This window comes from Thamnophis elegans, chromosome 7 (assembly GCF_009769535.1).
Source record: "Thamnophis elegans isolate rThaEle1 chromosome 7, rThaEle1.pri, whole genome shotgun sequence".
Lineage (NCBI taxonomy): Eukaryota > Metazoa > Chordata > Lepidosauria > Squamata > Colubridae > Thamnophis > Thamnophis elegans.
Window position 1 is genome coordinate 30035954 of NC_045547.1, and position 26605 is coordinate 30062558.

General features: G+C 39.8%; 1 protein-coding gene across 1 annotated transcript; it reads left to right on the forward strand.

Moving 5' to 3' along the window:
• On the forward strand, positions 1–26251 carry GGA1 (golgi associated, gamma adaptin ear containing, ARF binding protein 1). The gene is made up of 17 exons (XM_032221272.1): positions 1–183; positions 1803–1887; positions 4017–4092; positions 5785–5883; positions 6322–6445; positions 12744–12844; positions 13612–13692; positions 14453–14590; positions 16405–16486; positions 19045–19152; positions 19467–19613; positions 20506–20570; positions 22222–22394; positions 22514–22794; positions 23348–23517; positions 24320–24430; positions 24600–26251. The coding sequence occupies exons 1-17, from the start codon at positions 141–143 to the stop codon at positions 24708–24710; spliced, it is 1995 nt and encodes a 664-aa protein (XP_032077163.1). The 5' UTR covers positions 1–140; the 3' UTR covers positions 24711–26251.
• Positions 26252–26605: the final 354 nt, after the last annotated feature.

Sequence of the window (26605 nt, forward strand, 5' to 3'; positions counted from 1 at the left end):
TCCGAAGCTCTATTGTTTCCAGAACGGCCCTCTCGACAGTTTCTTCTCTATGGCTCCGGGCTGCTGGAGCCGGAGGGCGGCAGGAAGACTGAGTCTTTGAACGGGACCGGGCGGGGGGCGGGGCAACCGAGCGGGAACCGATGGAGGCAGAGATGGAGGCAGAGACGTTGGAGTCCAGGATCAGTAAGTTGGGGAAGACCGGCCGGGTTTATCCCTAGCAGTTATAGCAGGTGCTTCGGGCCTGCTTTGGAAGAGGGCTCTTCTTCGCGTGACCCGCTCGCCGTCACATGCTCTGCGGTTCTCCTTTTTCATCCCGGGGGTCACAGTTTACGAGGGAAACGCTGCCACGTTTTGCCTCTTCGCTGGGCCATCCGAGCGAGGAAGAGACTTGCCCTCCATCCTAGTATGGTGGGGCGGTCTCCTGCGTGAGTGAGGGTTGGACTAGATGACCTCTAAGTTCCCTTCCAATTCTGTTACTATTAACCGTCCTTTACCCCTGGAGGGTTTTTTTTTCCCCTGTCTGTCCCAAGCTAAGTTTCCCACTCACCGACTGCCAGGGGTCTGTTACTGTGCCCAGGAATGAAGCTTGCAACCTGGCGTAGTCAAATCAGACAGTTGAAATCCCCAGAAAGTGTTACTGGCTTAATCATCTAATATGGACAAGTAAATATATTGCTGGTACCAAATAACGTTGATTTAAAAAAAAAAAAAATGAATTCTGAATAGGTTTATTTACAAATCTAACTCATCAAAATCCAGGTATATTCAAGGAGATAATTTTGTGATCTTTAGTTGCAATGAACTACCCTAAAATGAGGTAGTTTGTAATTTGCAAAATAATATTTAAAAAATACCGTTACCCCCAAAATAAGCCCTCCTCTGAAAATATTGCAACACAGCAGCAGCCATGAGGTGACCACGCTTGCCGCCACCTGCACCTCAAAAATAATAGGACCTCCCTGAAAATAAGCCAAGCGCTTATTTCGGGGGTCAAAAGAAAATACGACTCTGCCTTATTTTGGGGAAAACAGTATCTTTATATTTGGTGAATGGAACTTTGGCCCACCAAGATTTTTGTGCAGTGCAGCAGATTCTGAATGCTATTTGTAGACCGTGTTGCTACTTCTTTCATCTCTTCGTGGTGTGATTTTGTTCCCCTCTTTTTTGACTTGACAGCATTATTTTTTTAATTAAGTTTGCTGTGTTCAGAAGACATGACTGTTCCGCTTTGGAGGAACAGAAGCTGTAGCAAGTTTCTTTTGGCTGTGGTGCAGATGACAGCAATATTGATTTTGAGGTTACATTATTGTAATGGTGGATTAAGTTGAGAGAACTTTGATTTGCATTTTTTTTTTAAATGAACACTTGCTACTCATAGACAGTTAAGACTTGAGTTTGGTATCTTGTTAGGGAATAATGTGTGCAATTTGATTCTCCCTCCCTGTTCCAATTTCCATTTGTAGAGCTACCTTAGGTTGAGCCAGATGTTTCATTCAATTTGTTGAGGACTGTCCGCTCATTAAGTAATTCTTGCACATGCCAAGTAGATTGCTTATTGTGGCAAAAAAAAAGATATTGAAGATTAAACCTGGGACCTTTGTTGTGTAAGCACATGGTTTACCACTAACAATGGCGTCTCCCTGTTGTGTCATTCCTGTTGTGTCTGATGCCAGCATTGCAATAATTCTTTTAGAACTTCCCTTTTTGTTTAATATGATTGGTAAATTGTCTCTGAAAATTATTTATTCTGATTGCAAGTAAACAAAAATTAAAGAAAACTTTATTTTTCTCTTTCAATTCAGATAGAGCTACAAATCCTTTAAATAAGGACTTGGAATGGGACAACATCAATGCTTTTTGTGACCAGCTGAACAAAGAATTAGAGGGGTTAGTACACCTGGTCTTGTATTTGTCTATCTGGGGTTTATCTATGCTAAAAACATTATAATAACAAAAAAGTATTCCAAAGAAGCATTCTGAATAAACTTATCACTATAGCTGCATCCCTTTATGTTTTTCTAATGTTGAAAACTGTTTACTTAGCTGTAGTTACTAAATTAACCCACTATTCTGGGTTTGCATAATCCATTTTGCCATGCAGTCCTGATCATATGCAGCTGGATAAATCCACCAGCAGCTGATTTGTGAGGTTGGGATGCTGTCCAGCAAAGCAGATAGCCTCTTTTGCATTACAGGTAGTCCTTGACTTATAACAGTTCATTTAGTGACCGTTCAAAGTTACAACAGCACTGAAAGAAGTCACTTATGACTGTTTTTCACACTTATGGATGTTGCAGCATCCCCATGGTCACCTGATCAAAATTCAAATGCTTGGCAACTGACTCATATTTATGACTGTTGCATATCCCAAGGTCCTGTGATCACCTTTTGCGACTTTCAGACCACCAAAGTCAATGGTGAAGCCAAATTCACTTAACAACCATTTTACTAACTTAACATCTGTAATGATTCACTTAATAACTGTGGCAAGCAAGTTTGTAAAATGGGGAAAAACTCATTTAACAAATGTCTCACTTAGCAACAGAAATTTTGTGCTCAATTATGGTGGTAGGTCAAGGACTACCTGCATTGTATCCATCTCTACCATTCTTCAGATTTGAAGCAAATATCCACAGTGGATAGCATCTGCCTGTTAGGCAGAATAGCTTTTCCCATTTACTGGGCAGTTCACCAATTCTGCCAGTGAACTATCTAGCAAGCTTCCTTTGACCCCGACTTTGGTGCTCATTTAGAATTGCAGGATTTTTTTTTTACTTCATATATGACGCCAAACTAACTCTGTGTAGTTTTTTTGAGAGAGCCAGTTTACTGTCTTATGGTACATGCTGAGCTACCCTGGGTTTTTGATAGCTATAACCACTGGAAGGAAAAATATATAAAAATAGCACAGGAGAATTCCTTATATTCCAAGCCTGAAGTAGCCAATGGATGCCAAGCTCTCCCTACTTCCTGGGTATCATCTGACAAATCATAAATCACAACAGGTTTTACTCACTTGGCCATTGCTGTTGATTGCTCTGGCTTAAGGGGAAAATGCTACTTTACAATTAGGACAGTTAAATGCAACATAAGCCTGTCTTACTCATAAGCTAAGGACAGTTTGAAAATATTGTCATACGGACATAGCAAGAACAAGAACTTACTAGAGCATGTTTATAATGTAGTTAAATGCCAACAGGGAAATATCCTATGTATAAAATGTGGGAGTTCTGGAAATATAGAAAAATAGTAAAAGCAATTCATTAAGACTTTAGATAGGTGTTTATATAAATCACCTAAAACACTACTATTAGTTGATAGAATGATGCAAAGTTGCATAAAGGATAGTAGGTTTAAATTGATAATTTAATTGATAATTTGAAGAGGATCATCATTTAACAGAGGATGTTAAAAGAAATTTTAAAATGGTGCTTATATATCTTTTTATTAGTAGGGCATTAGCATAGATTTTCTGGATTACTTGGAGATTTCACTATTAAAAACTAAAAGTTATTTTTAAGGAATTAACTAGAGTCATAATCAAATTTTGACTACAAAGTGATTAGCTCTTAGAAGTCAACTTCAATCAATCTCTTAGTATCAGCTAGTAATTTACTAAATTGCCTTATTCATAATGTTTGCTGTAAAGGAAGTATAATACCTTAAAAAGGGGTGCAAAGTATTTACAAAGTTTAAGAACCAATGAGATTTTCTAGAAGCCAGCTAATGGAAAATAAAAAATGTGAAGACTAAATCAGGGAAAAGTGGGATTTCAGACTCAATAGGCAGCATCTCACCAACACATCTGCTCCATTTCACAAAATGTGTCAGGCTCAGGGCGGTTTGAAGGTGACTTGAAAAAAATAGCCTCTGGATTGAGAGCTCTTATTCCAGTCAATGACAGCTTGTGTGTTGTTATGAAATATTAAAATAAAATGGGGATTCGCTAGATCCAGATTACTACTTCATTGACGGTTTCTGTGACTCCACTCACTGTTTCTATGTCTCATTCACAGCCCTCCATTAGCAACCCGGCTCCTAGCCCACAAGATCCAGTCTCCACAAGAATGGGAAGCCATGCAGGCTCTCACGGTAAGATGCCATGAACTGCTTGATTTACTACAAGTTGGAAGGAAACAAAGCTTCATGATAACTACCCAAATAAGGGCTGGTACAATTTAAGTAATCTTGGGGTTATGTTAGAATATGTGAAATGTCAGGATTATTATTTCTTCCATCCCACTCTGCACTCTGATTTAAAGTGCCATACCTTTGACAGATACAGACATGCTTTTCATGGGATGCAAAGTATTTCAAGAAGACACCATGGCCTCACTCTTTTCTGGTTTCAAGAAAACTGCAGTTCTGTTTGGTTATTTATTTAGAGCCACAATTTCACTTGACTATAACTGTATTCTTATGATTATGGCTTAATTGAAAGGATCTTTTCAGCATTGGTGTGTCAGCTGAGACATCACTCTTTCTAGAAAAGACCATCTGACACACTTTTATGGTCTCTTCATTTCCAGTGAAAATTGCATTTCCTACGCTTTTCAAACTTTCAGCTTTAAAATACTTTTCTTTGTATTCTTGCACTGGTTCTGTTTTACTTTGGTTTTATTCTCGTGTAGTCTTAGGTTACTTTAGGTTGTTATAACATTCGTGTGCATTAGTTTTCAACTTTTAAAGTATGCAGACTTTTGCCCATGGCAATATAGGAAATTAATAAATATATTCCCCATTCATGTGAAACAATTGGTTTACACATAGAAAGCAATAACCACAGAAGTGGTATTAATACATGAATGCTAAAAGCTAATCCTACCTGATGCCTAATGAATGAATTCTAAGGTAATGGAAAAGGTCCTGCTGCAATCTGCTATTCCCATCCTCACAAATTGTGACCATAACCTCTCTTTATGACTTTACACGCAATCTATTTCTAGGAAGAATAAATACTACCTGTAGCTAATCACTTGGGAAAGAGGAAATTCTCATCTGACTACAAGTCTACTGACATTTGAGATTTTGGATCAGGTGTCTAATAAGGACACTGCTGCTTAGCTCTCAGCTTGGTGTTTCCAATGATTCCTTATTATCTGTGTCTGCCACAAAATGAGAAATGAGAGAGCTCTGAATTTCTGGTAGCAACTGACACTTTTTTCCTGACATTTATATCATATTTAACTTACATTTTATAGAATGAATTGTAGGTTCATATTGCATGCATGTATTATTTGTCTGACTAAGGCATTCTTGGGCTGACTACTGGAAGCCATCATATTGGTTGTTTATTTTTTGGCTTAACATATTGTTATTACAAGGCAGTGCTCTCTCAATAGCCCAAGATGGCTAATTCTGTACTGAGCCATGGTGGGATTGCTTTTAATTATCTCATGGTTAAGAGCCAAGGAAGGTAATGTGCACAAAAGATGTTGCTCTAGGTGCAACCAGTGTTTTCAAATCTGGTCATAATTTGTGATTTTTGGCAGAGAAGCAAACTATTTTATTACCTCTTCCCAAAATGGAGCTTTCCAGATGTAGGAAAACGTCTAGAAATTATAGTCCAATCTCTAGGAGGCACTATTGAGGAAGACTGGTTTATATTGTTTTTGTGGTTTATCAGTAGAGAGAAAAGAAAGTATGAAAGCTCCAGAAGGCATACTTTTTCAAATAACATTCTTCTCAGTCCTCATCCCCATCCCCCCATTTCATTGCATTATGAAGAGAATGGGGAATCCTGGCATGTGGATTTTTAGGGTCGCTTCCTGCTCTATTTTACAGGTGCTGGAGGCCTGTATGAAAAACTGTGGCAAGCGCTTTCATGATGAAGTTGGCAAGTTTAGGTTCCTTAACGAGCTCATCAAGGTTGTGTCACCAAAGGTAAGTGCTCATTAATATATGGCCCAAAGGCTAATAATCAATAAAGTAAACTAAACTAAACTAAACTAAATTACCAGTGGGGCAAATTTGAAGTGTAACAAGTAGAAGAGACAAACAGAGCAATTTCATATTTCCACATGTTGAATAAAAAGTAATATTATTGACTTCATTAAGAAAACCTTGTATTTGGGTCATTTTCTTTCAAGTTCTGTGCTAGTACACTGTAAATGAAAAGTGAAGAATTTCTTATGGTGGTTTAATTCATTAATGTCTGATATTGTCAGGATTGCAACAGTCGGATTTGTCTTCATCTTGAGTGTAGAATGAAACACATGACACTTCATCTCATGCTTGGTACACAACGCCCTGAAAGCAAACTCTTGTGTTTTTTTTAACCCCGTCATGTTAAATATGTGATGTGATTTGTTGCTTCCTCAGTATCTAGGAAACAGAACTCCAGAAAAAGTGAAATCAAAAATCTTAGAATTGATGTATAGCTGGACGTTGGGTCTGCCCGAGGAAGTGAAAATTACAGAAGCATATCAGATGTTAAAAAAACAAGGTGGGATATACTTTTCTATACTCAAGAGGTTTCCACTTAATTGTACAAGAATGGGGACATTCCTTCCAAACTTGGATTAATACCTTGGGGGTTTATATTCTGGGTTACAGAAATACTGAAGGAGTAGGGTAAAGAACTGGGCATTTTTTCAGCTCTAACTCATCTGTTTGCAAACTCATGCAAAAACTTAATAAAGGATACATCATCATAGGCTCCACAAGTCCCATTCCCACAAAAGTGTTTTATTTACTCAATTTTTCAAAGTTCTGCAAGTCCTAATATTCCAAATTCATTTGTTTCCTTAATCCGTTTAAAACTTTCCTAGGTTGAATTTTTATTTACCTTTTTGCCATTTATTTCATGTTTTTAAATTTTTTAAATTGTAAGGTAAAAATGAAATTTCAAAATGAAATTTTACTTACCAGGTGAATTTTCAGACTTGTTCAGAAGATCTCTTTTAACTTTAACATAATTGTAATTCAGAAAGTGATTAGAAAGTGAGGTTAGACTAATGTAGTGTCCTTAAGGGCTCTCTACCACAGCTAAGCTTGATAGTTTCCCTTGTCTTCCAGTGCTTAGACCCACAGGAGAACTACAGGCCTACAGTTTCCTTATAGGGAGGAGCTGTCTGGAACACAAATAGGCAATCTTCTGTCTGGAGAGGAGCAGTATTTCTGCTCCTTCGGAGTTGCCTAATTCACAATTTTCCTCACCTCAAAGTGCTAGTTCTCAATTTTTGAAAAATAATACCAGACGATCAATTTTTTCCTTTATTACCACAGTACATAATTCACCTAGCCTTAAGACATTTAAACATAGTAATTTCCTGACAATAACTCTTTTATCAGTCCCAGCCTTCAATCCTGCTTCTTAATGTTGGTCTTTAAATTTCCTAATGAAACCTATAGTCACTTATTTGAGAGGAGTTGGATAGTTCTGCCACCTCCTTGTTACACTTTAGTATGTTAATCTCTTCACTGTGCATTTGTTATATGATTATTTTCCTTTCCTTTCGAATCTGTATAAAGAAGCCCTTGTTCTTTTACTGGTCTTTGTTTACCTTCCCCTTGGTTGGATTGGTAAAAGGAGAAATCAGCAATGCAGGTAGTCCTCAACGCACAACCACAATTGAGCGCAACATTTCTGAACTGTTAGGTGAGCTCCCCGTTGGGAGAGCGAGTGCGTTTAGAGAAGCATTGTGAGATTGGTGTTGGAGAACACACAAACCAGCATACAGCATAGAGACACTGCAGTTTAAATAGGCTTTTACTTTCGTGGCAATAGAGGTATCAGAGTCCATCAAACACTTCAAGTCATACACGGTTAAGACAGTCAGTCATCAATGTCTTTCAGTTAAGAGATAATCCAAATAACATAGTCCATAATCATACAAACAGTCCGGTACACAAAGTTTGCTAGCAGTTGTAAAACTTACAATAGCTCACACTGATCACTATACGGCACTTCTAACAGCCAGCTTCCAAACACTCAGATCAGATCAGCATCTAACAGTGATTCTGGCTCCATCTTATGGCCGATTGAGGAAACGGCAACCAATCACATTTACAGCATGATTTAAAGAAACAGGTACAGCATTGTTACATGATTTGTATATTGCCAACCCAACCGTAAGATTATATTCCTAACATTCTCCCCTTTGGGTAGGAAAATATATAAATCTTACAATCTTAATCCGTATTCCTCGCAACAACATTTATGCTTTATATTACCTTAGGCCTTAGTAAAATGATCTGCAATGTTATGTTCAGACATGCAGTACTCCAGTGAAACTTATTTACCATTCACACTTTGCCTTACATTCAGATATCTTAGATCAGTGTGTTTTGACCTAGTTTTTACAGCAAGATTGGATGCTATCTGAATTGCTGCTTGATTGTCTTCATAAACAACAATAGGTTCTTGTATGTCAATCCCCATTTCAAGTAGGAGTTGTTTATAACAAACCAAACCCGTACATAATAATGACAAACATGAGAACTCAGCCTCCATAGTTGATAGACTTAAATGTTTTTGTCTAATAGACTGCCAACCCATTAGTGCTTTTCCCAGGAATACAACAAACCCTGATGTTGATTTCCATGTAAACACATCTGTAGCAAAACTTGCATCCGCATATGCAGTTAAGCTCAGATCATCCTTAGGTTCTAGATACAATGCATAATGCATCGTTTGCTTAAGATATCTTAATATCCTCTTAGCAGCTTGCCAGTGCCTTTCAGTAGGTTCAGCATTAAACCTGGCTAATTGATTTACACTATATGCTATGTTGGGCCTTGACCAATTAATTACTCAGATATCATAAGCTACCAATTAATGATTGATAAACACCTTTATGAAATACAGGGCTTTGTTCATCATTGTGGCTAAACTCGGCCCATTGGAGTTTTTGCCGGTTTACACAGTTCCATCCTAAATGTTCTGAGTAGCTGGTTAATCTTCTCAGTTTGTGAGATTTTGTATCCTCCCCTAGTTTTATTTATTTGTAAACCAAGATATGCCTAATCTCAGCAAGATGTTTTATACTGAACTGCGTCCTAAACAGTGTTATAATCCTCATAGCTTCTTGCTCAGTTTTATTGATTAATGCTATGTCATTACTGAACAATAGCAACAATGAAATCACACCATCACTTTCTTTCTTAAACAAACATGGATCAGCCATGCCAGCTTTAAAACTTATCTTAGTTAACTCTTTAACTATACATTGATTCCATTCATATCCTGATTGCTTCAAGCCATAAAGACTCTTTTTCAACCTCCAGCAATCAGTTTTACTATCAGTTTTGAATCCTGCAGGCTTCTGTAAGTATATAGTATGTTACAACAGCGCATGAAGATATGCTGTCTCTACATCTAAATGATTAACTATATGTTCATTCTTAGTTACCTACACTAATGCTGCATGTAACGTTGTAGCCTTTAAACTAGGTGCAAAGACCTCCTCATAGTCATTGGCTGACTGAGCAAACCCTTGTGCAACTAACCTGGCTTTATGGGTGAAAATCCATTTACAACCAATGGCATGTTTACCTGGTGGTAACTTTACATTTTCATATACTTCTAACTTTTGCAATGATGTTAATTCCTTTTCCATTGCATCTTTCCAACCTTTCTGTTCCTCAGTTGGATATAGAGTTAATTCTTGGCAATTAGTAGGAACCTTATTTGCCTGACATGCTATCGATGCCTGATACCTGTCAGGTGGTCTCGTTACACGAGTTGAACGTCTAGGTATTTCAGGACTCACCAGTGGATTCTCCTGTATAATCTGCTCTTGTTCTTCTGGTTCATCCTGTAACTGTACTTCTTCCTTAATTTCTTTAATTACTGGTTTTACTACCTCATCATTAGGAACTACTTGGGTGTCAATCATTACATTATCATTTGTTTCTAATTTATTCCACCCCACGTGTTCCATAAACCTAGTACTACAGTACTAATTGTACTGTTTACTACAATAAACCTTAGCTGTGCCTTTCCAAACCTAAATGATCTATGGTTAGCCTCATATCCTACAAAAAATAACTGTCGAGCTCTATGTTGTCCTTTCAGTCTCACTTGTGATGATATATACACCCATGCTGAGGCTCCGAATGTATGTAGGTAATTCAAATCTGGTTTTCTGCCATGCCACCTAGTGAATAGCAATTCACCGGTTGTTGTATTCACCACATTATTTAAAACATGGTTACTACACATCATAGCTTCACCCCACAGTGTTTCCGGCAAACCTGAATCAGCTATCATAGTTCGTGCCATGGCCTGTAATGTTTGCCTCCTTTGTTCTACGAACGAGTTATGTTGTGGCCTATAAAGAGCAGAACGTTTGTGCTCGATTCCAGCTGTTTTTAACATTGTTTGGAATTTATAATTGGTAAACTCCATCCCATTATCAGTAACCAAAGTAAAAACCTTGGCTTTCATCTTTCTTTCTGCAAACGTCAGCCAATTAAAGAAATTCTGAAATGTTTCTGTTTTGTTTTTCATTAAGTAACAGAAACCATATCGTGAATAATGAGCCACGATACTCAAAACATAACAGGCACCTCCCAAACTGGGTTTCTTAGGTCCTATTATATCAGCAAAAACAACCGCCAGAGGTTCCTTTGTTTTAAAACCATTCAGTCTGTTTGCTGGAGTAACTTTGCTTTTCTCCTGATTGCAAACATTGCAGTTTAAATATTTTCTGCATGGCTTTATTTTTACTCCCTCTGCCAACTTAACAGTTTGTTTCAGCAACTTGAAATTAATGTGCCCCATGCGTTTATGAAGTAAATGTATACATTCATCATGGGGTTTAACTTATGATAAGCTGTGTTAACCATCTGGCCATCCGGTATAACATACAAACTGTTTTTAAAGTAGCAGTAACCCTGTTACCCTCCTTTTCAATAATACAGATATCTCCCCTAAAGGTTACCACATAGCCAATGTTAATCAGAGTCCTAACCTATAGTAAGTTGAATTTCAGGTACATATAATATTGGTAACTGCTCATTTAGGAATGAACAATTCCTAACCAGGCGCCCTCACCTTCCATCCATTTGCCAAAAATACATCCATTTGCTAAAAATGCTTGTGATTATTTTTATAAACCTTTTTCTATCTCTAGCAATGCACTGTGATGCACCACTATCAACAACCCACAAATCATGGTTTACAGGTGCATTGCTAGACGTAGCGAAAGGAGACATAGCTAAGTTGACATTAGCATTTTTTCTAGCTCTTCCGGCATTCTGTTTTGCCTTTTTAGAGAATCTAGCTATATGTCCCTTAGCCCCACAAGAGAAACATTTTCGAACAGTATAAGCAGTAGAAGGTGACTCCTCATGTTATGGTGGTTTCTCTCTCAGTTGTTCTCTTTCCATCCTTCTTCTTGACTCTTCCAACAGTCGTGTAGTAATGTCAGTCAATGTTAGTTCATTTTGGGTTAGGACTTCAAGAGAAGATACAAAAACATCATAACTCTCATCCAGTGAGGAGAGTATGATATAAACTTGATGTAGCTCAGAAAAAATTAGTTCTTTTTCATGTAGCTCCTGAAAAACCCCTTTCATAAAGTTTAAATGAGCTAACTTATCTCCACCTCTCAGAAGACGTGCCCTAAACAGTTTGCGTGTGAGATGTATGTGTGCAACTACAGTGTCACGTACATAAATCTTCTTCAAATTCTCCCAACATCTTGCAGCAGAATTTTCTCCATGAATATGCACTAATTGTTGGTCGTTCAGTGTTAGACCAATTATACACAATGCCCGTTTGTTGTATCGCTGAAAATCTTCTAACTTCTTGGCATCACCATTGTTATCTGGATTCCAAGCAGTTACATCAGGTGGATTCTGTACAGCATCCCATAAATCTTCCCTACGCAGGAGTAGACTGCACTTCATAGACCAGGAAACATAGTTTGTTCCATCCAACCAGGTTATCATCGATAGCTTGTTGATGGGTCGCTCGCCATCTTCTCCAGGATAGTAACAATCACTAATGAAACAGCTGTCTGAATGCGATATTGCGTATCAACATCAACTCTCCTTTAACTACGTCTGGTATAACCTGGGCCCATAATCAGCACTTCTAACAGCCAGCTTCCAAACACTCAGATCAGATCAGCATCTAACAGTGATTCTGGCTCCATCTTATGGCCGATTGAGGAAATAGCAACCAATCACATTTACAGCATGATTTAAAGAAACAGGTACAGCATTGTTACATGATTTATATATTGCCAACCCAACCATTAGATTATATTCCTAACATTAACAAAGATGTTTGTTAAGTGAGTTTTGCCCCATTTTACAACCTTTCTTGCCACAGTTGTTGAATGAATTGCTGCAGTTGTTAACTTAGTAACATGGTCGTCAATTGAATCAGCTTTCCTCATTCACTTTGTCAGAATGTTGCAAGAGGTAATTACATGACCCCGGGACATTGCAACTATCATAAATACGGTATGAATCTGTAGCCAAGCATCTGAATTTTGACCACATAACTGGGGATGCCACAGTGGTCGTAAGTGTAAAAAATGGTTGTAAGTCACTTTTTTCAGTGCTATTATAACTTTGAATGGTCACTAAATGAACTGTTGTAAGTCAAGGACTACCTGTAGTTCGTCCATTTATTTTAACTGAGAAGTTGTCTATTTCACTGCAACATTTGTTCCCTTGGAAAAAGGGATCAAACCGGGGAGACTTATTAAATTGGCCTGATAGGGAAATGGATCATTTGCCTACTTGCTTGAGAACTCTTGGTAGGAGCTTTCCTTTTTTCCCCCCAGGGATTGTAAAATGTGACCCCAAGTTGCCAGATGATGCACCTTTCCTTCTACCTCCTCCCAGACCAAAGAATGCAATCTTTGACGATGAAGAGAAATCCAAGGTAAAAAATAATTCATTGGCTAGATACTTTACAGTCATTGCTTTGCTCTATCTAAGGTTTGAAGCTCTTAGCTTCTCAAGGTACTGCATCACATGAAAAGATTTTGGGTGGAAAGTGAAAATATGAGCTATTTAGGAGTTGCAGTGAACTGACACCAGCAAGTTTTAATAAGGTTGGATTGGATGGATTATTTTTGCTCCTCAGTTCTCATCGTTGTTGACTACTTGTTTGGGGCGTCTTCTTTTTTTTAATGGACTGATAGATTTGTAATCAGACAACTTCTAGAGCTACTATATTGCCCTGGTCTGGGCTAAAAGATGAAATTGTCTGTAGGCATGGTTACAACAATGGGCCATACAGTTCAATATAATATTGTTAAAAACAAATTGGCAACACGTGACTGGTTCGCTAAATCACCTGCTTTTCTTTCCTTAAACAAGTTTAGAAACAGCCCGTGAAATCTGGCTGTTTATCTTAGTACATCATGGATTATGCTAGCCTGCTTTACAGAGAAAGCAAAAAATATTAAATTTGTTATTACTCTATTGTTGATTATTATAATACTTTCTGGGGTATTTTAGCCCTTTATTAAAGTATATAAGGCTGAGATTTCTAATGGTCTGATTGATTTAAAAAGATAACATTATGTGGAAGGTAATGCCCTTAAATTATTCTGCTCTGTATCTCATATCTATTTTTTTTCAGATACCTTTCTATTGTAAGCTTTCCACAGACACCTATTTTTTTTTATCTCTGTGTCTTTGCAGATGCTGGCCCGCCTGCTCAAAAGTTCCCATCCTGAAGATCTCCGAGCTGCCAATAAACTCATCAAAGAGATGGTTCAAGAGGCAAGCTTTGCTTCCACCTCCATATATTTATTAATTGGCATTGTTTGATAATCTTGGTTTTGAAGTTTTCATCCTAGGGCTTCTCACCACCACAATTTATTTCACAGGGATTTTTCCTATGCACGTGGAAGGTACAGTTTCCAAGATTCAGAAATAAAATATGGTCTTGAAATACATGTCCTGTGAGCTATAAGAGCTTTCTGTGGCATATTTTAATGTCTGGGGTTGTTTAGGATACTTCGTTAGCTGGAGTATCTATCAGTGATCTCAATAGAATAATCCTGGGATAGCATCAGCTGAGGGCCTCTTCAAAATCTTCGAAGATAATAGCATTGCCATGTTTTACATTTTCTAATCTTCTAAGGAATAGGACACAGTGGCTCAGTGGCTAAGACATTGAGCTTGTCAATCAGAAAGGTCAGCAATTCAATGGTTCGAATCCCTAGTGTTGTGCAACGGAATGAGCTCCCATTACTTGTCCCAGCTTCTGCCAACCTAGCAGTTCGAAAGCATGTAAAAATGCAAGTAGAAAAATAGGAACCACCTTTGGTGGGAAGGTAACAGCGTTCCGTGCGCTTTCAGCATTTAGTCATGCCGGCCACATGACCATGGAGACGTCTTCGGACAGTGCTGGCTCTACTGCTTTGAAATGGAGATGACCACTGCCCCCTAGAGTCTGGAAGGACTAGCACATAAGTGCAAGAGGAATATTTATCTTTTTAAGGAGTAGGAAGAGATTGTAACCCTTCTCTTTTTCCAGGACCAAAAGCGAATGGAGAAGATTTCCAAGCGAGTGCATGCCATTGAAGAAGTAAATAACAATGTGAAACTGCTGACTGACATGGTGACTAACTATAGCAATGGAGAGAGGACAGAGAGTAGCGAGGATCTGATGAAAGTGAGCAGACGTCTACATTTTGCATTTTGTTTTGCAACACGTGCTAATGGATGATTTGAAATTCTTAACTGTGAATGCATTTAGCGTTCTTACAACATAAGCAGCAAAATGTCCCATTTATGTTTGCATGAAGAAGTTAAAATTGTTTGTCCAATATGCCCTTACAAGGCATCTTTGAAAACCCTTGGTTATATAATTTATAACAAAGGTGCTTACAGAGATTGGTCTTCTAAGTATCTCCCCAGTTGCATTTGGGGCTCAGCTGCCTGGTTATTTTTTCATTCAGCCAATGCCTGCTTTGCATTTCTGTAGCTGTTGCTTAAGCCGCATTGTAAATGAGTAAATCAGTCACACCTGAATGCAACTAAGATTTGCAAACATTGGTGTGTGACTGTGCTAATAATTATATATATTCAGCAAATATACACATTGAGCAAATTTGCTTTTATTTTTAAATACCATTAAATTGTTCCTAATATTTCCACTTCATTTACTGTTAGGTTGAACAGGTTCCCTATCATAGGTTCCAAATCAAATTACAGCATATTACATTTTGGCATAATGTTTTGTGCACTACAGCCTACTTCATCAGAAATTTCCATATATCTGCTGACATGGACTTTAGTCTACAGAAAATGTATATATTGATACTTGTTAATCTTTAAGCTGCCTTAAGACTGCTTATCTGTTGCATCAAAGATATGCTAATCTTTATTAGCATGTTTTTTTGCCTGTCATGTATAGTACTTCGTAACAACTTTTCCTAGAGTTTCTAAACTGGTCAGGATGTTGGGAATTCTGACAGTCTAATATTCCAGAGTTGGATGGGAAAGACTGATAGAATCAGAATCCAATTAGAACAGGGGTCTCCAACCTTGGCAACTTTAAGACAGGTGGATTTAAACTCCCAGAATTCTGGGAGTTGAAATCCACAGGTCTTAAAAGTTGCCAAGGTTGGAGACTACTGAATTAGAAGATTGATCTGACAATCCTCCAAAAGGAGGCAGAACATGCTTTTTGCTCTTTGGTTCTACAAATTAGCCACAATAAACAGTCTCTGGACTTGCATGTGGGATGACTAACACATCGTAATACTTGGCTTGATTTGGCTTCATGCCTTGACTGAATCCCTGCCGTATTTCAAAAAGCTTACTTAAACAAACTATAATTCAAAGTGTTGTGTGCACCCAACAATTGAATTTAGCCTTTAAACCTGAAATTTAGTAAGTGATGTCAATTGATGATTGAAAAAGTGTTAATGTTTCAGGAATAGCTCAGTAAAAGAAAGTGCAACTTTTTCCTCTTATTGAAACTATCACTTACAGAGCAAACACTGGCTGCTCCTTTCAGAAGTTGTGAATCCATGAACAAAATGAGCAATTACCAAACTGGAATTGGGATATGCACGTCACTCAGGCATGCTCCTCATAATCTTGACTTATGCGCAGGCATAAATACACTCTGACCGCACATTTAATTGCAAATGACTGAGCATGGATGAAAAGGATGCCACTCCATTTAGATCTGTTGCTTCAAGGTCATTCAGATCCAAGAAATCTGTTGTCCTAAACCACACTCTCCCTGTAATTAGGACTGAAAGATTCTAGAGTGCTTCTGAATGGGGTTTCCGACGTTGTCTTTCTTGCCTACTTTTTTCCCTTTTGCGTCTTTTCAAATGAAAATCAATTTTATAATTTCATACAGGTTCATCCAGATATAGTCAGTAAAATAAAACCACCCCACTTACTTGACTATGTATTTTTATGCCTAGAAGTGCACTTAATTATACTGAACTTTAATATTCCTCATTATAGGAGCTGTATCAGCGCTGTGAACGCATGAGGCCCATGCTTTTTAGGCTTGCTAGTGACACAGAAGACAATGATGAAGCACTGGGTAAGTTATCTTTGAGCGAGCATTCAGTTACACATTCAAGTAATTTCATGTAAACCCTAAGATATCAATAGACTTCTTCACATTCCATTATAAGTTACTCTAAGCATGAGTTTCTGGATTAAAGTACACCCAAAGTTACCTTGTGCACAGGTAGACTTTGTGAGCTTTCCTTTCTGACATCTCTGTTGTCAAGTGGGCATTTTTGTGTCTATGTTGTTCTAACCAGGTTAGATAATTGAGAGGAAGCAAAATTGGTTATAAGTGTAAGTATAAGTATAATCTTTATTGTCATTACACTTAAATACAACGAAATTGGTTTTAACCTCACTGGTGCACAATTAGAGCAGAAACAAAAAAAGAAAGAAAGAAAAAACTAGCGTGTGCATGGCGTGATTATGGCGTGATTGTGATTGTATTTAAAAGTCTGACAGCCCAAGGATAGAAACTATGTTTAAACCTATTTGTTCGGCTGGCTATACTTTGATGTCTTCTGCCTGATGGTAGAAGTGCAAAGAGACCCTGACCAGGGTGTGAATCATCTCTGAGTATCTTCCTTACTCTCCTAAAGCAGTGATACCTGGCAATGTCATCCAGTGATGTCAGAGGGCAACCAATGGTTTCTTGTGCCAAACTGATCACTCTCTGTAGTGCCTTCCTGTCCGCAGCTGTTAAACCAGCATACCATACTGTAATGCAGTATGTGAGGACACTTTCTATGGTGGACCGATAGAAAGAGGTCATCAGCCGTTGTTCCACCTGATTTTTTCACAGGACTCTAAGGAAATGATATCAATGTATAGACTTATTGCATTATGTTGGTATATTATGAGTAACAACTAAATGTCAATGTGACTTTCAGCTGAAGGGTTTAAATCAGTGGTTCCCAAACGTTTTCATTCCACTGCCCCCTTGGTGCTACAAACTGATCCTCAGTGCCCCCCACCCAGTGGTGGAATTCAATTTTTTTACAACCGGTTCTGTGGGCGTGGCTTGGTGGGCATGGCTGGGGGGTCATGTGACTGGGCGGTTTGCACGACGGAAGGAAGATAGTAACTAAAATTCAAAACTGTAACAATTAATTGCACATTTATTCAAAATCCAATTTAAAAACCTGTTTAGTTAATGTTAATTCAACAAAATTGTTGAACATGATCCAGTGATACCAGGTTTTCAAAGTCTGATACTCATTTATCAAGAAACTTAGTAACTAGTAACTTAGTAAACTCAGTAAAATTTAGTAACTACTTCACTGTTCAGTAAATTCTTAATGTGATGGATGGGCTTGATGAAGTGATACCAGTTTCCCAATGTCTGGTTTTAAGTCACTTAGCAGAGTGCAATGTTTCCCAACCTTGGCAACTTAAAGATGTCTGGACTTCAACTCCCAGAATTCCTCAGCCAGGGAATACTGGCTGGGGAATTCTGGGAGTTGAAGTCCAGACATCTTCAAGTTGCCAAGGTTGAGAGACACTGCTCTAAAAGCATCAGAACTGTTTTCCTCTCCTCTCCTATTATGGTATCAGAGGAGCCTTTTCGGTGGCATTAACTCCTGGCTCTAGTTTCCAGTAGTTTTGGGTGATGGTTTGTCTTAAAAGACACTTAAAAAGAGTGGCCCATTTCCTACCAGTTTGCCCCTGGGGTTCATGCAAAACTTGCTTCGTCATCACCCACGTCAAAATTCCCTTTGGCCATTGCCCCGTTGCTCCCTTCCCACCCAAGGAATACCACCCACCACCTCCTTTTTTGTGTCGCCGGAGGATTTTAGTTGCCACATGCACATATAGGGATCCCCGGTCCCGGGATCGCCCTTCACGTGCCCAAAAAAGAGGGCTCCCTGCCTGCCTGCGGAACACAGTACTGCCACCCTTGGAGCACAGTGCACGGATCGACAGACCGCGTGCCAACTGACTGGCTACACCGAGGAATGTGCGGTATGCAAAAGGCCAGAAGCAACCATTCGATGGGGCGGGGAGGGGGAAGGACGGGAGCGGCCCATGTCAGCGACGGGCTCAGGGAGCACACACGTTCTGAGCCATGGTGCTCGGTCCAGAGGAGGTTGTAAAGCCCTGAACAGCGTGTGCCTAGCCACCGCGTGGGAGCGGCTCAGTGTCTTCTGATTTAGTTGTTTTGACTCACCCCTCCTCTGCTTGGTTGCGCGCTCTCTGTATATTCTCTCTCTCTCTCTCTCCCTCTCCCTCTCCCTCTCTCGTGGTTGAGGCTGCTGGTCGTAAGTCACCGTGGCGGGCAGCAGTGAGAAGCAGCAATGGTAGTATCAAGTACATCAACGAAGAAGGGGCATTTATGGCAGGTTGGCCAGCTGAAGCTGTAGGCTCAGCACGGCTTCTTTTCTGCCACCACCCCCCTTGCCTCTTAGCACCCCCCTAAGTCATCCCACCGCCCCCCAGGAGGCAGTACTGACCACTTTGGGAACCTCTGGTTTAAACCTACTAACATTTGTATTTTTTATTGTAGAAAAGTTAATGCTAGGCTTTATCTCTATTGTGGAACATTTGATTTACCCCTGAACCTTCATTTCTATCATATTGGTCTTGTTGCAGCTGAAATTTTGCAAGCTAATGACAACTTAACACAAGTGATCAATTTGTACAAGCACATTGTGAAAGGAGAGGAGATCAATGGTGAAACAACAGCAGGTTCTCTCCGAGGTAAGGAAGCTGGATAATAAGCTGCTGACATAGGAGGGGAGGGCTCAGAGTCTTGTCTAAAGTAGGAATCTGAATATGATATCCAACTTTAGGGTTCAAAAAGTGATCTTATGTGACTAGCTCACTCTCATGTAGTCCATCTCTAGGACTGAAGAAATAAATAAAACTGTATTCAGGGAATGAAGGCTGTGGGGAGTTGAGGTAGGGTAAGGGTTTTTGCAGAGCAATCTCTTGACTGACAAGGCAGTGATTGCTAAGAGCGGCGTTTGTTGTTATTCTGTTCTTCTTGGTAGAGACTTTGTTTCTTTATTTAGGCAGCACTTCTGCACTTCTGGATCTGTCAGGACTGGACATGTCACCTGCCTACCCAGCCGTACCAACTTTCTCCTGCAGTAGCTCAGCAACTGTGCCGGAGCAAAGCGGCTCAGTCTCTCTGTTGGACGATGAGCTCATGTCACTAGGTAAATCCATGGTTCTGCAGGGCAGAAGGGTTTGAGCAGAATAGAGTGGGCCAGGTGGGAATACTTTTCAAAAATGAAATTTCAGAAGAATTTAACTCATTTCTCAATCTCTTCTTTTACTTAAAGACAATTCTGTGCTCTGTGGAAATAGGTTTTGCAGGATTATTGTTGTTTGTCAAATGTTGAGCAGATCTTTATGAAATACCAGTTGTTTGCTCTGAGTGTTTTATTTTTTCCTATAACAGCAATAGCACTTAGACTTCACAGTGCTTTACAGCCCGCTCTAAACTATGAGATCCACATATAATTTGTGCATAAATTCTGCATTTGCAAGAAGAGTTAATTATGAATTCCTCTAAATCAAGAATTGGCAATTTAGGAAGGATTTAAGCACATTTGTACAATAATATATGGACTTACAACAGACCAAACATTACTGAAAGCCTTGCTTAATGGCTGTGATCTTGCAGGATTGCTATATTATTAAACCTTATTCTTTCCTGTTTAGAACATTCTTGTTGTAGTAAGAGCTGTGGTGGCACAATGGTTAGACTGCAGCATTGCAGTCTAATTCTGTTGACTGCTAAGACTTTGATCCTCACTGCCTCAAGGTTGACTCAGCCTTCCGAGGTTTGTAAAATGAGGACCCAGATTGTTGGGGGCAATATGCTAAAACCATAATTAATTAATTTATTGAATTGATTGTGTATTGGGCGCATTGTATGACTATTAGTTAATTTCCTGTTTTAATCATTATGTATGTTTTAATGTGTTTTCCATATTATACTGAGTTACTGGATTGCAGAGGAATACCACTGTAGTTTGGGCTCCTCACTTTTAGATTAATTGGATTTCCTTTTCTCATATCTGTTCTTTCTGATTCCCTGTCTAGGGCTTACTGATCAAGCAACTTCTTCAGTCCAAGGCGCAGACAATAGTGGGTGGAACAGTTTCCAGGTAAGGGTCTTGGTTATCAGAAAGCTGAAAGGACATCATTGGTTCATAAACCCTACAATTTTGGAACTAGAAGTCAATGGAATAATAAAGCTGTGACACTTCAAGCTAGATTCTTCAAGCTAATCTACCATATTGTACTCTTAAAGAATGCTTCAGTCAAAATGTATCCCGATTATCTAGTGGAAATCTAAATGGAGATTATTTTAGTTTACTATTTAGGTCTATAAAGGTGCCCTTGCATGTTGAAATGTTTGTATAGCATAGATATGTGAGCAAGGTTGTGTACAGAAGTAACTTTTTATGAAGGAAATCCTCTCAATATGAGTTGCTTGGTTTTCTGGATCTGCTTTAATTTGAGATTGTTAGATCTTGATTTGGGAAGAAGAAGAAAATCAGAATCTTATTTCAGAAAAACAGACACAACCAAAGTGTGAATCAAGTCTCTTATTCTCAGTTTTTTCACAGCTATCTTTTTGTAAAACAAGAGGGAGACTTTACTTTCTTGAAAGGGATATCAGAAGACCAGCACACTTGAGCTTCCTGTTTTTCAGACGAAGTTTATGTTAGAAAGCTTAATGAAAAGGCGCATGGAATAGAGATGACCACAAATATGTAATTAAATCCCTGTCATTTCTTGAATTGTGTAGACCTTGTAGATTCTGTGCAACTCTGATCTGCTGTGCAGAAAATTGTAGACTTTTCTAATCATATCTGGGAGGCCTGCAGTTATTTAAAATTGCTATCAACATGTGTGAAAGAAACCCAAGGGGTTTTTCTGTGCTTTGTATTGCATTTAATATACTGTTCTTTATCTAAAGTAGGGGTGTCAAACTTAATTTTACTGAGGCCGCATGAGGGTTGTGTTTGACCTCGGGAGGCCGGGCTGGGCGTGCCAGTGTGGGAGTGACCAGCTCAATGTCACTCGTGTTGGGGGCACCTGTGGTGGCCGGAGCACTCTGCCAGCGAAAATGGGTTCCTAAGCTCCATTTTCTACTGCCATGACCTCCTGCAAACCTCTGCCGGTGGAAACAGAGCTGGTGAGGGCCCTCAAAAGCTCTGTCTTCACTGGCAGAGGGTTACAGGAGGCAGTGGCAGGCGAAAACGGGAGCTTGGGAGCCCATTTTCGCCGTGACCTGACAAATGCGCCCCCGACAACAGCGCGGAAATAAAACCGCGACGTCGACAGCGTGCCCACAAAGGCACACAGACAAAAGAGTGGCGACAGAAGCGCGATTACGGTTAGGGTAAGGGTTAGGTTCAGGGTTAGGGTTAGGTTCAGGGTTAGGTTCAAGGTTACCTTTAGGGTTAGGTTCAGAGCGCGCTTCTGTTGGCGCGCTGTTGTTGGCGCGCTTCTGCGCTTATTCGTCTGTGCAATTTTGAACTCGCGGTTTTTTCCCGCGGTTTCGTCGGCGTGCTTTTGTCCAGCGTGCATTTGTCAGTGAACCCATTTTCACTGGCAGAAGCACCACAGGTCGTCCTTTGCTGTTTCCAGGGCAGCCCTTTAGACCAGATCTAAGTACCCTGCGGGGCAGATCCAGCCCCCGGGCCTTGAGTTTGACACCCCTGATCTAAGGGTTGTACTTAAGCTATTCAGTTTGGCTGTGTTTTTGTGGGGAACTGTATAAAATTTTCTTCTTCTTTTTTTTTAAAGTCATCTGAGAGCCCAGAAATGGATGTCCCTTCAGGACTACCGGCTCCAATAGGGAAAGCTGAAACTGGACAGCCTGCATCTCCTGCTGCTACTAGTGGTATGGATGACCTGGACCTGCTAGGCAAGACTCTGTTACAGCAGTCTCTTCCCCCAGAGTCTCTTCAAGTCAGATGGTAGGAGGCCAGGAGGGGAAGGGCAGAGGGTGTTTCTGAAAATGGAGTAGCGTCTGCTGAGGGGGAAGCCAGTTCTTGGCCCCGCTCTTGAAACTCTCACTCTCTTTCACACTTTGCAGGGAGAAGCAGCCACCCCCTCGATTAACCCTGCGTGATCTCCAAAACAAAAGCACTTCCAGCCCATCTCTGAGCACCAATAGCACTTCGTCCATCTTCCCAAATATCTCTTCAAACCCTGCTGTCACTCTGCCCATAGAAAAAACACCCCCTGTTTTGGCCCCTCAAGGGTCGCCGACTCTGTCTGGAAGTGCAAGCCTTCCAGCAGGTCTCCCAGCTTCCACACACCCCTTGGAATTCTCACTGACGAATGTCTCTGTGCCTCTGGAATCTATCAAGCCAAGTGAGTTTGAGCAAAGTTCTGGAGAATGGTCTTATCCCAAAGCATCTGGCTTAGCTCATTTATTGTGGTGAAATCTCTAGCTTTGTGGGGGCCGGGGACTGGTGAGTTTGGAATCCTTGCAGGGAGGGAAAGCGATGGAGGCCAGGAAATCCCCGCTCCCCTTAGAATTTCTGACAGCCTTTAACTTTCTGTTCCCAAAACAATGTTGTCAGTCTGATGAGATTCTTGTAAATAGACAGACAACAGCAAAGAATGATCAGCTCACAATATTGCTCTGTTTCCTTGTGTCTGACATTGATGCAAGTTGGAAAACTTGGAAAAAAGTTTGTGGTTTGTGCAAAGAATTCTTTTCGATTTACATGTGCAAGATACCTCCATTGCCTCAACCTGGCTTTTCAAAGACAAGAGAAAGAGGTTGAGGAAAGTTAAAATGTGGGGTTCCCACTAGTTGAAACATAAAGGACAACCAAGGGGGGTAGAATTCGGGGAGGGGTGGGGGGGTTGGCCATTCTACTCTTACGTTTTATGCCTCTCCTGGTGGTGCTTATTCTAGGCAGCATCCTCCCAGTGACTGTGTATGACCAGCATGGTTTCCGTGTCCTCTTCCACTTTGCCAAGGACTCTCTGCCTGACCGACCTGATGTACTAGTGGTGGTCATCTCTATGCTAAGCACAGCCCCTCTGCCCATTAGGAACATCATCTTTCAGTCTGCCGTCCCCAAGGTAATATTTTTATGCCAATGAAACCTTCATGTGCACCTATTTTAATTGTTTGACAACACGAGGTCACTACCCATCCTCCTACCTAGCGTAATTGCCTAAGGGCGTAAGTGCCTAAGTAAGCACTTACCTACCTAGTACTTACTTTGCCTACAACTTCTGCTGATTTTTTTTCCAACTTAGTTAAGGAGAAGTCATAACTTACTACTGAAAGGCATGACTTGGTTTCATTCCTTATTTTCTCTCACCCGAAAGGCTATTGCTGATTAATATTTTAAATGTTAACATTTGTTAAAAATCCGAGGCTTTGGAGAACCACTACCAGTTAAAGTAGAATAATTCTGCTTTTTTGTTTGGGGTTAAAGTTTCACTTCCATGCATTCATGTTGATCTGGAGGGAGCAAGTCCCAGGGGTGGTTGATGTGCTGCCATTGATACACTGATTGCAGTGGCCTGTTCCTTGAAATAATTTTGTTTAGCTAGTTAAAGATTTTTTTAAAAAAAACGATTGCTTTCGTATTTCCCATAGTCTTTTCATTGAAAGAAAAGAAATGTAATATTCCTAAAGGCTGTAAAACAAGCTTGAATTGGAATTATGAACTAAAAGATCTGGAGGGTCATATTATTATATAAATCAGACTTCTGATGGATGTGGTTTAATTTATCAGTCCAATTCTTCCAGAGGGTAGTACAAAGCCTGCAACCTTTTTAATTAGGTAATGCCATTATTTGGGTGTATGGAGGCAACTCTTGTTCTTTAATGGCCAAATCATAGAGTTGTATTGATGTGCTTTTATTTGTACAGGTGATGAAAGTGAAACTGCAGCCACCTTCAGGGACAGAGCTCCCACCATTCAACCCAATAATGCCCCCTACAGCAATCACCCAGGTCCTCCTGCTTGCAAATCCACAAAAGGTAACGTTACCTCCTTAAGGGAAGTAAGTGGGGCCGTGTTCTTGATCTAGAGTTGAGTTCCTCAGAAGTCCTAGTTCCTCTAACTGCACTCCTTACCCCACATTTGCAAATCTCAGCCATCATCCCTGAGTCCTTCTCTTAATTGTTACACATCTTTTTCTCTGTCTAGGAGAAAGTAAGACTACGATACAAGCTGACCTTCACCATGGCAGATCAGACTTACAATGAAATGGGAGATGTGGACCAGTTCCCCCCTCCAGAATCATGGGGAAATCTCTAGTGCCACAGCCAGTGTGCTGGGTCACGTTTCTAAAGATTCTGCCTCGCTTAGGACCAGAGCCTTCCCAGGATTGGCTGCTGTTTGGACTCTGCTTTCAGACTGCAAAGGCAGGCGCAGGAGGAGAGGCAGAAAAGAACAAGAGGGGATGTCTGCCTTGGGTCAGAAGGACAAGAATGATTGAGTTGCTCTCTGTTCTTTGATTTCTGTTCTTATTTGATTTGTCCTTTACCCTCATCTTGTTGTCTCATTTTTTTGCTTTTCCTTCATTGGAATAATATCAGCACAGATGAGCTTTGAATACTTTAGACCTTCTTCTGTACAGCTTTCCCATCTGCTGAAGTAGTATCAGATCTTACACTTTCCCATTAATACCACTTCTGCACAAGCAACCCTGACATAGATCAGTTCTGGATTTTCAGAATGCAACACAAAAGATGGGGCAAGATAAGTACCCAGTACTTTGTCACGGGAGAACTAACTGTCCCATTTAAACCTTTGTGAATTAAACATCTTTAGGACTACAGGGTAGCTGTTTCTGTTTTGCTCACAAAGCCTCCATTCTCCCAAAGGTTAGACAAGGGGGCGGAGTGGGGGAGCGTTGACCTAATTCTCAACATATTGATTAACACTCCAGGGGTCAGAACCAGACCAAGTTAACAGGATGGGCAACAAAGTTTATAAGGGAAGTTTGAAAACTGTTTTGCTCCATGATTTGCTTTTCTGGGAATATACTACCAATATACTGAATGTAGAAAGTTGCAGGATCCATCTTCAGATCCATATTGTTGTATGCAAAGCACCTAGCTCCATTTTATGTAATCCAGTCTTTGAAACCCACTAGAATACAACAGAGAAAATTGTTGAGAGAGAAAGAGATATTCCCCTAATATGTTTCCCTTCACACCACTACCAGCTGTAGCTCCCTTTTTCATTTCCATAAAATGGCATGCTCAGAGATAACCAGACTTGGAAACATGCAGTCTGTAAGGCTGCTCAATTTATTTTCATGAGCAAAATGTCCATGGGAGTGTTAGTTCTAAACAGGTTTTATAATAAATTGCACTAAAAGGGATGAAATTAAGCATTGCCAGCAAAAAGTAAATGGGATTGAAAAGTGAATGACATTTTTACCCAATGGAGTTGCATACTTTCTTCAGTCAAATTGACATGTTTTGATGGGAAATATTTCTGGTTAGGTTCTGCTATGACTGGATACTTTTAATTTCTAATCTCCTTTTTCAGGTTTATCTTTGCCCCTTGCTTTTTTTAGAGTTGGTTTCATTTAAGTTTTGAAGTCTCTTATGTTTTTGTATGTGTGTATCTACACGCACGCACACACACACAAATTCTGCACATAGAGAAAGAGCCCTAAAATAGACAGTGTGAAGTCTGCTGTGTTAATGAGAAATATTTTTCCCAAAAGTGCATTCTAAGATCTGGGACCTCCTGAAATAGCATGAGGATCCTATATAGAATTGTAGTCTTGCAAGTCTCTTGTTTTTATCCTAATGGTAATTTATAAACTTCATTTTGAACTTGAATGGTTTGCAGTCACTCTGTTTTTGGTGGAAAAGAGTAGTGGCTCTTCATATCATGACTTACATGGAACTCTGCCTGTATCATCTCTATTTTGGGCCAAATCCATACTATATACAGTATAATCTGCACTTTTAAAAAGATGTACTGAGAAACTGAATGTATTATGCAAATATCTCATCTTTTTGTAACACTTTATGGTGTTTCTACCAGTTAACTGAAATCTTGCCTTTTTGAATTGGTGACATTGCTGGCGCAGTCTTTTAATGCAGTCTGATAGGTGACAAATGTAAGGAGTAAGGTTCTCAAAATGCAAAAAGCACCACTGATTCCTTGCTTCTGGATTTCTGTAACATGTT

What these genes read in the sequence shown, in the direction of transcription:
- GGA1 (XM_032221272.1), top strand. Translation starts at nt 141, where the DNA reads ATGGAGGCAGAGATGGAGGCAGAGACGTTGGAGTCCAGGATCA. An exon ending in GTAGCGAGGATCTGATGAAA is followed by an intron (nt 14,591 to 16,404) that starts GTGAGCAGACGT and finishes TCCTCATTATAG; the next exon opens with GAGCTGTATCAGCGCTGTGA. An exon ending in TCTGGAATCTATCAAGCCAA is followed by an intron (nt 22,795 to 23,347) that starts GTGAGTTTGAGC and finishes TGCTTATTCTAG; the next exon opens with GCAGCATCCTCCCAGTGACT.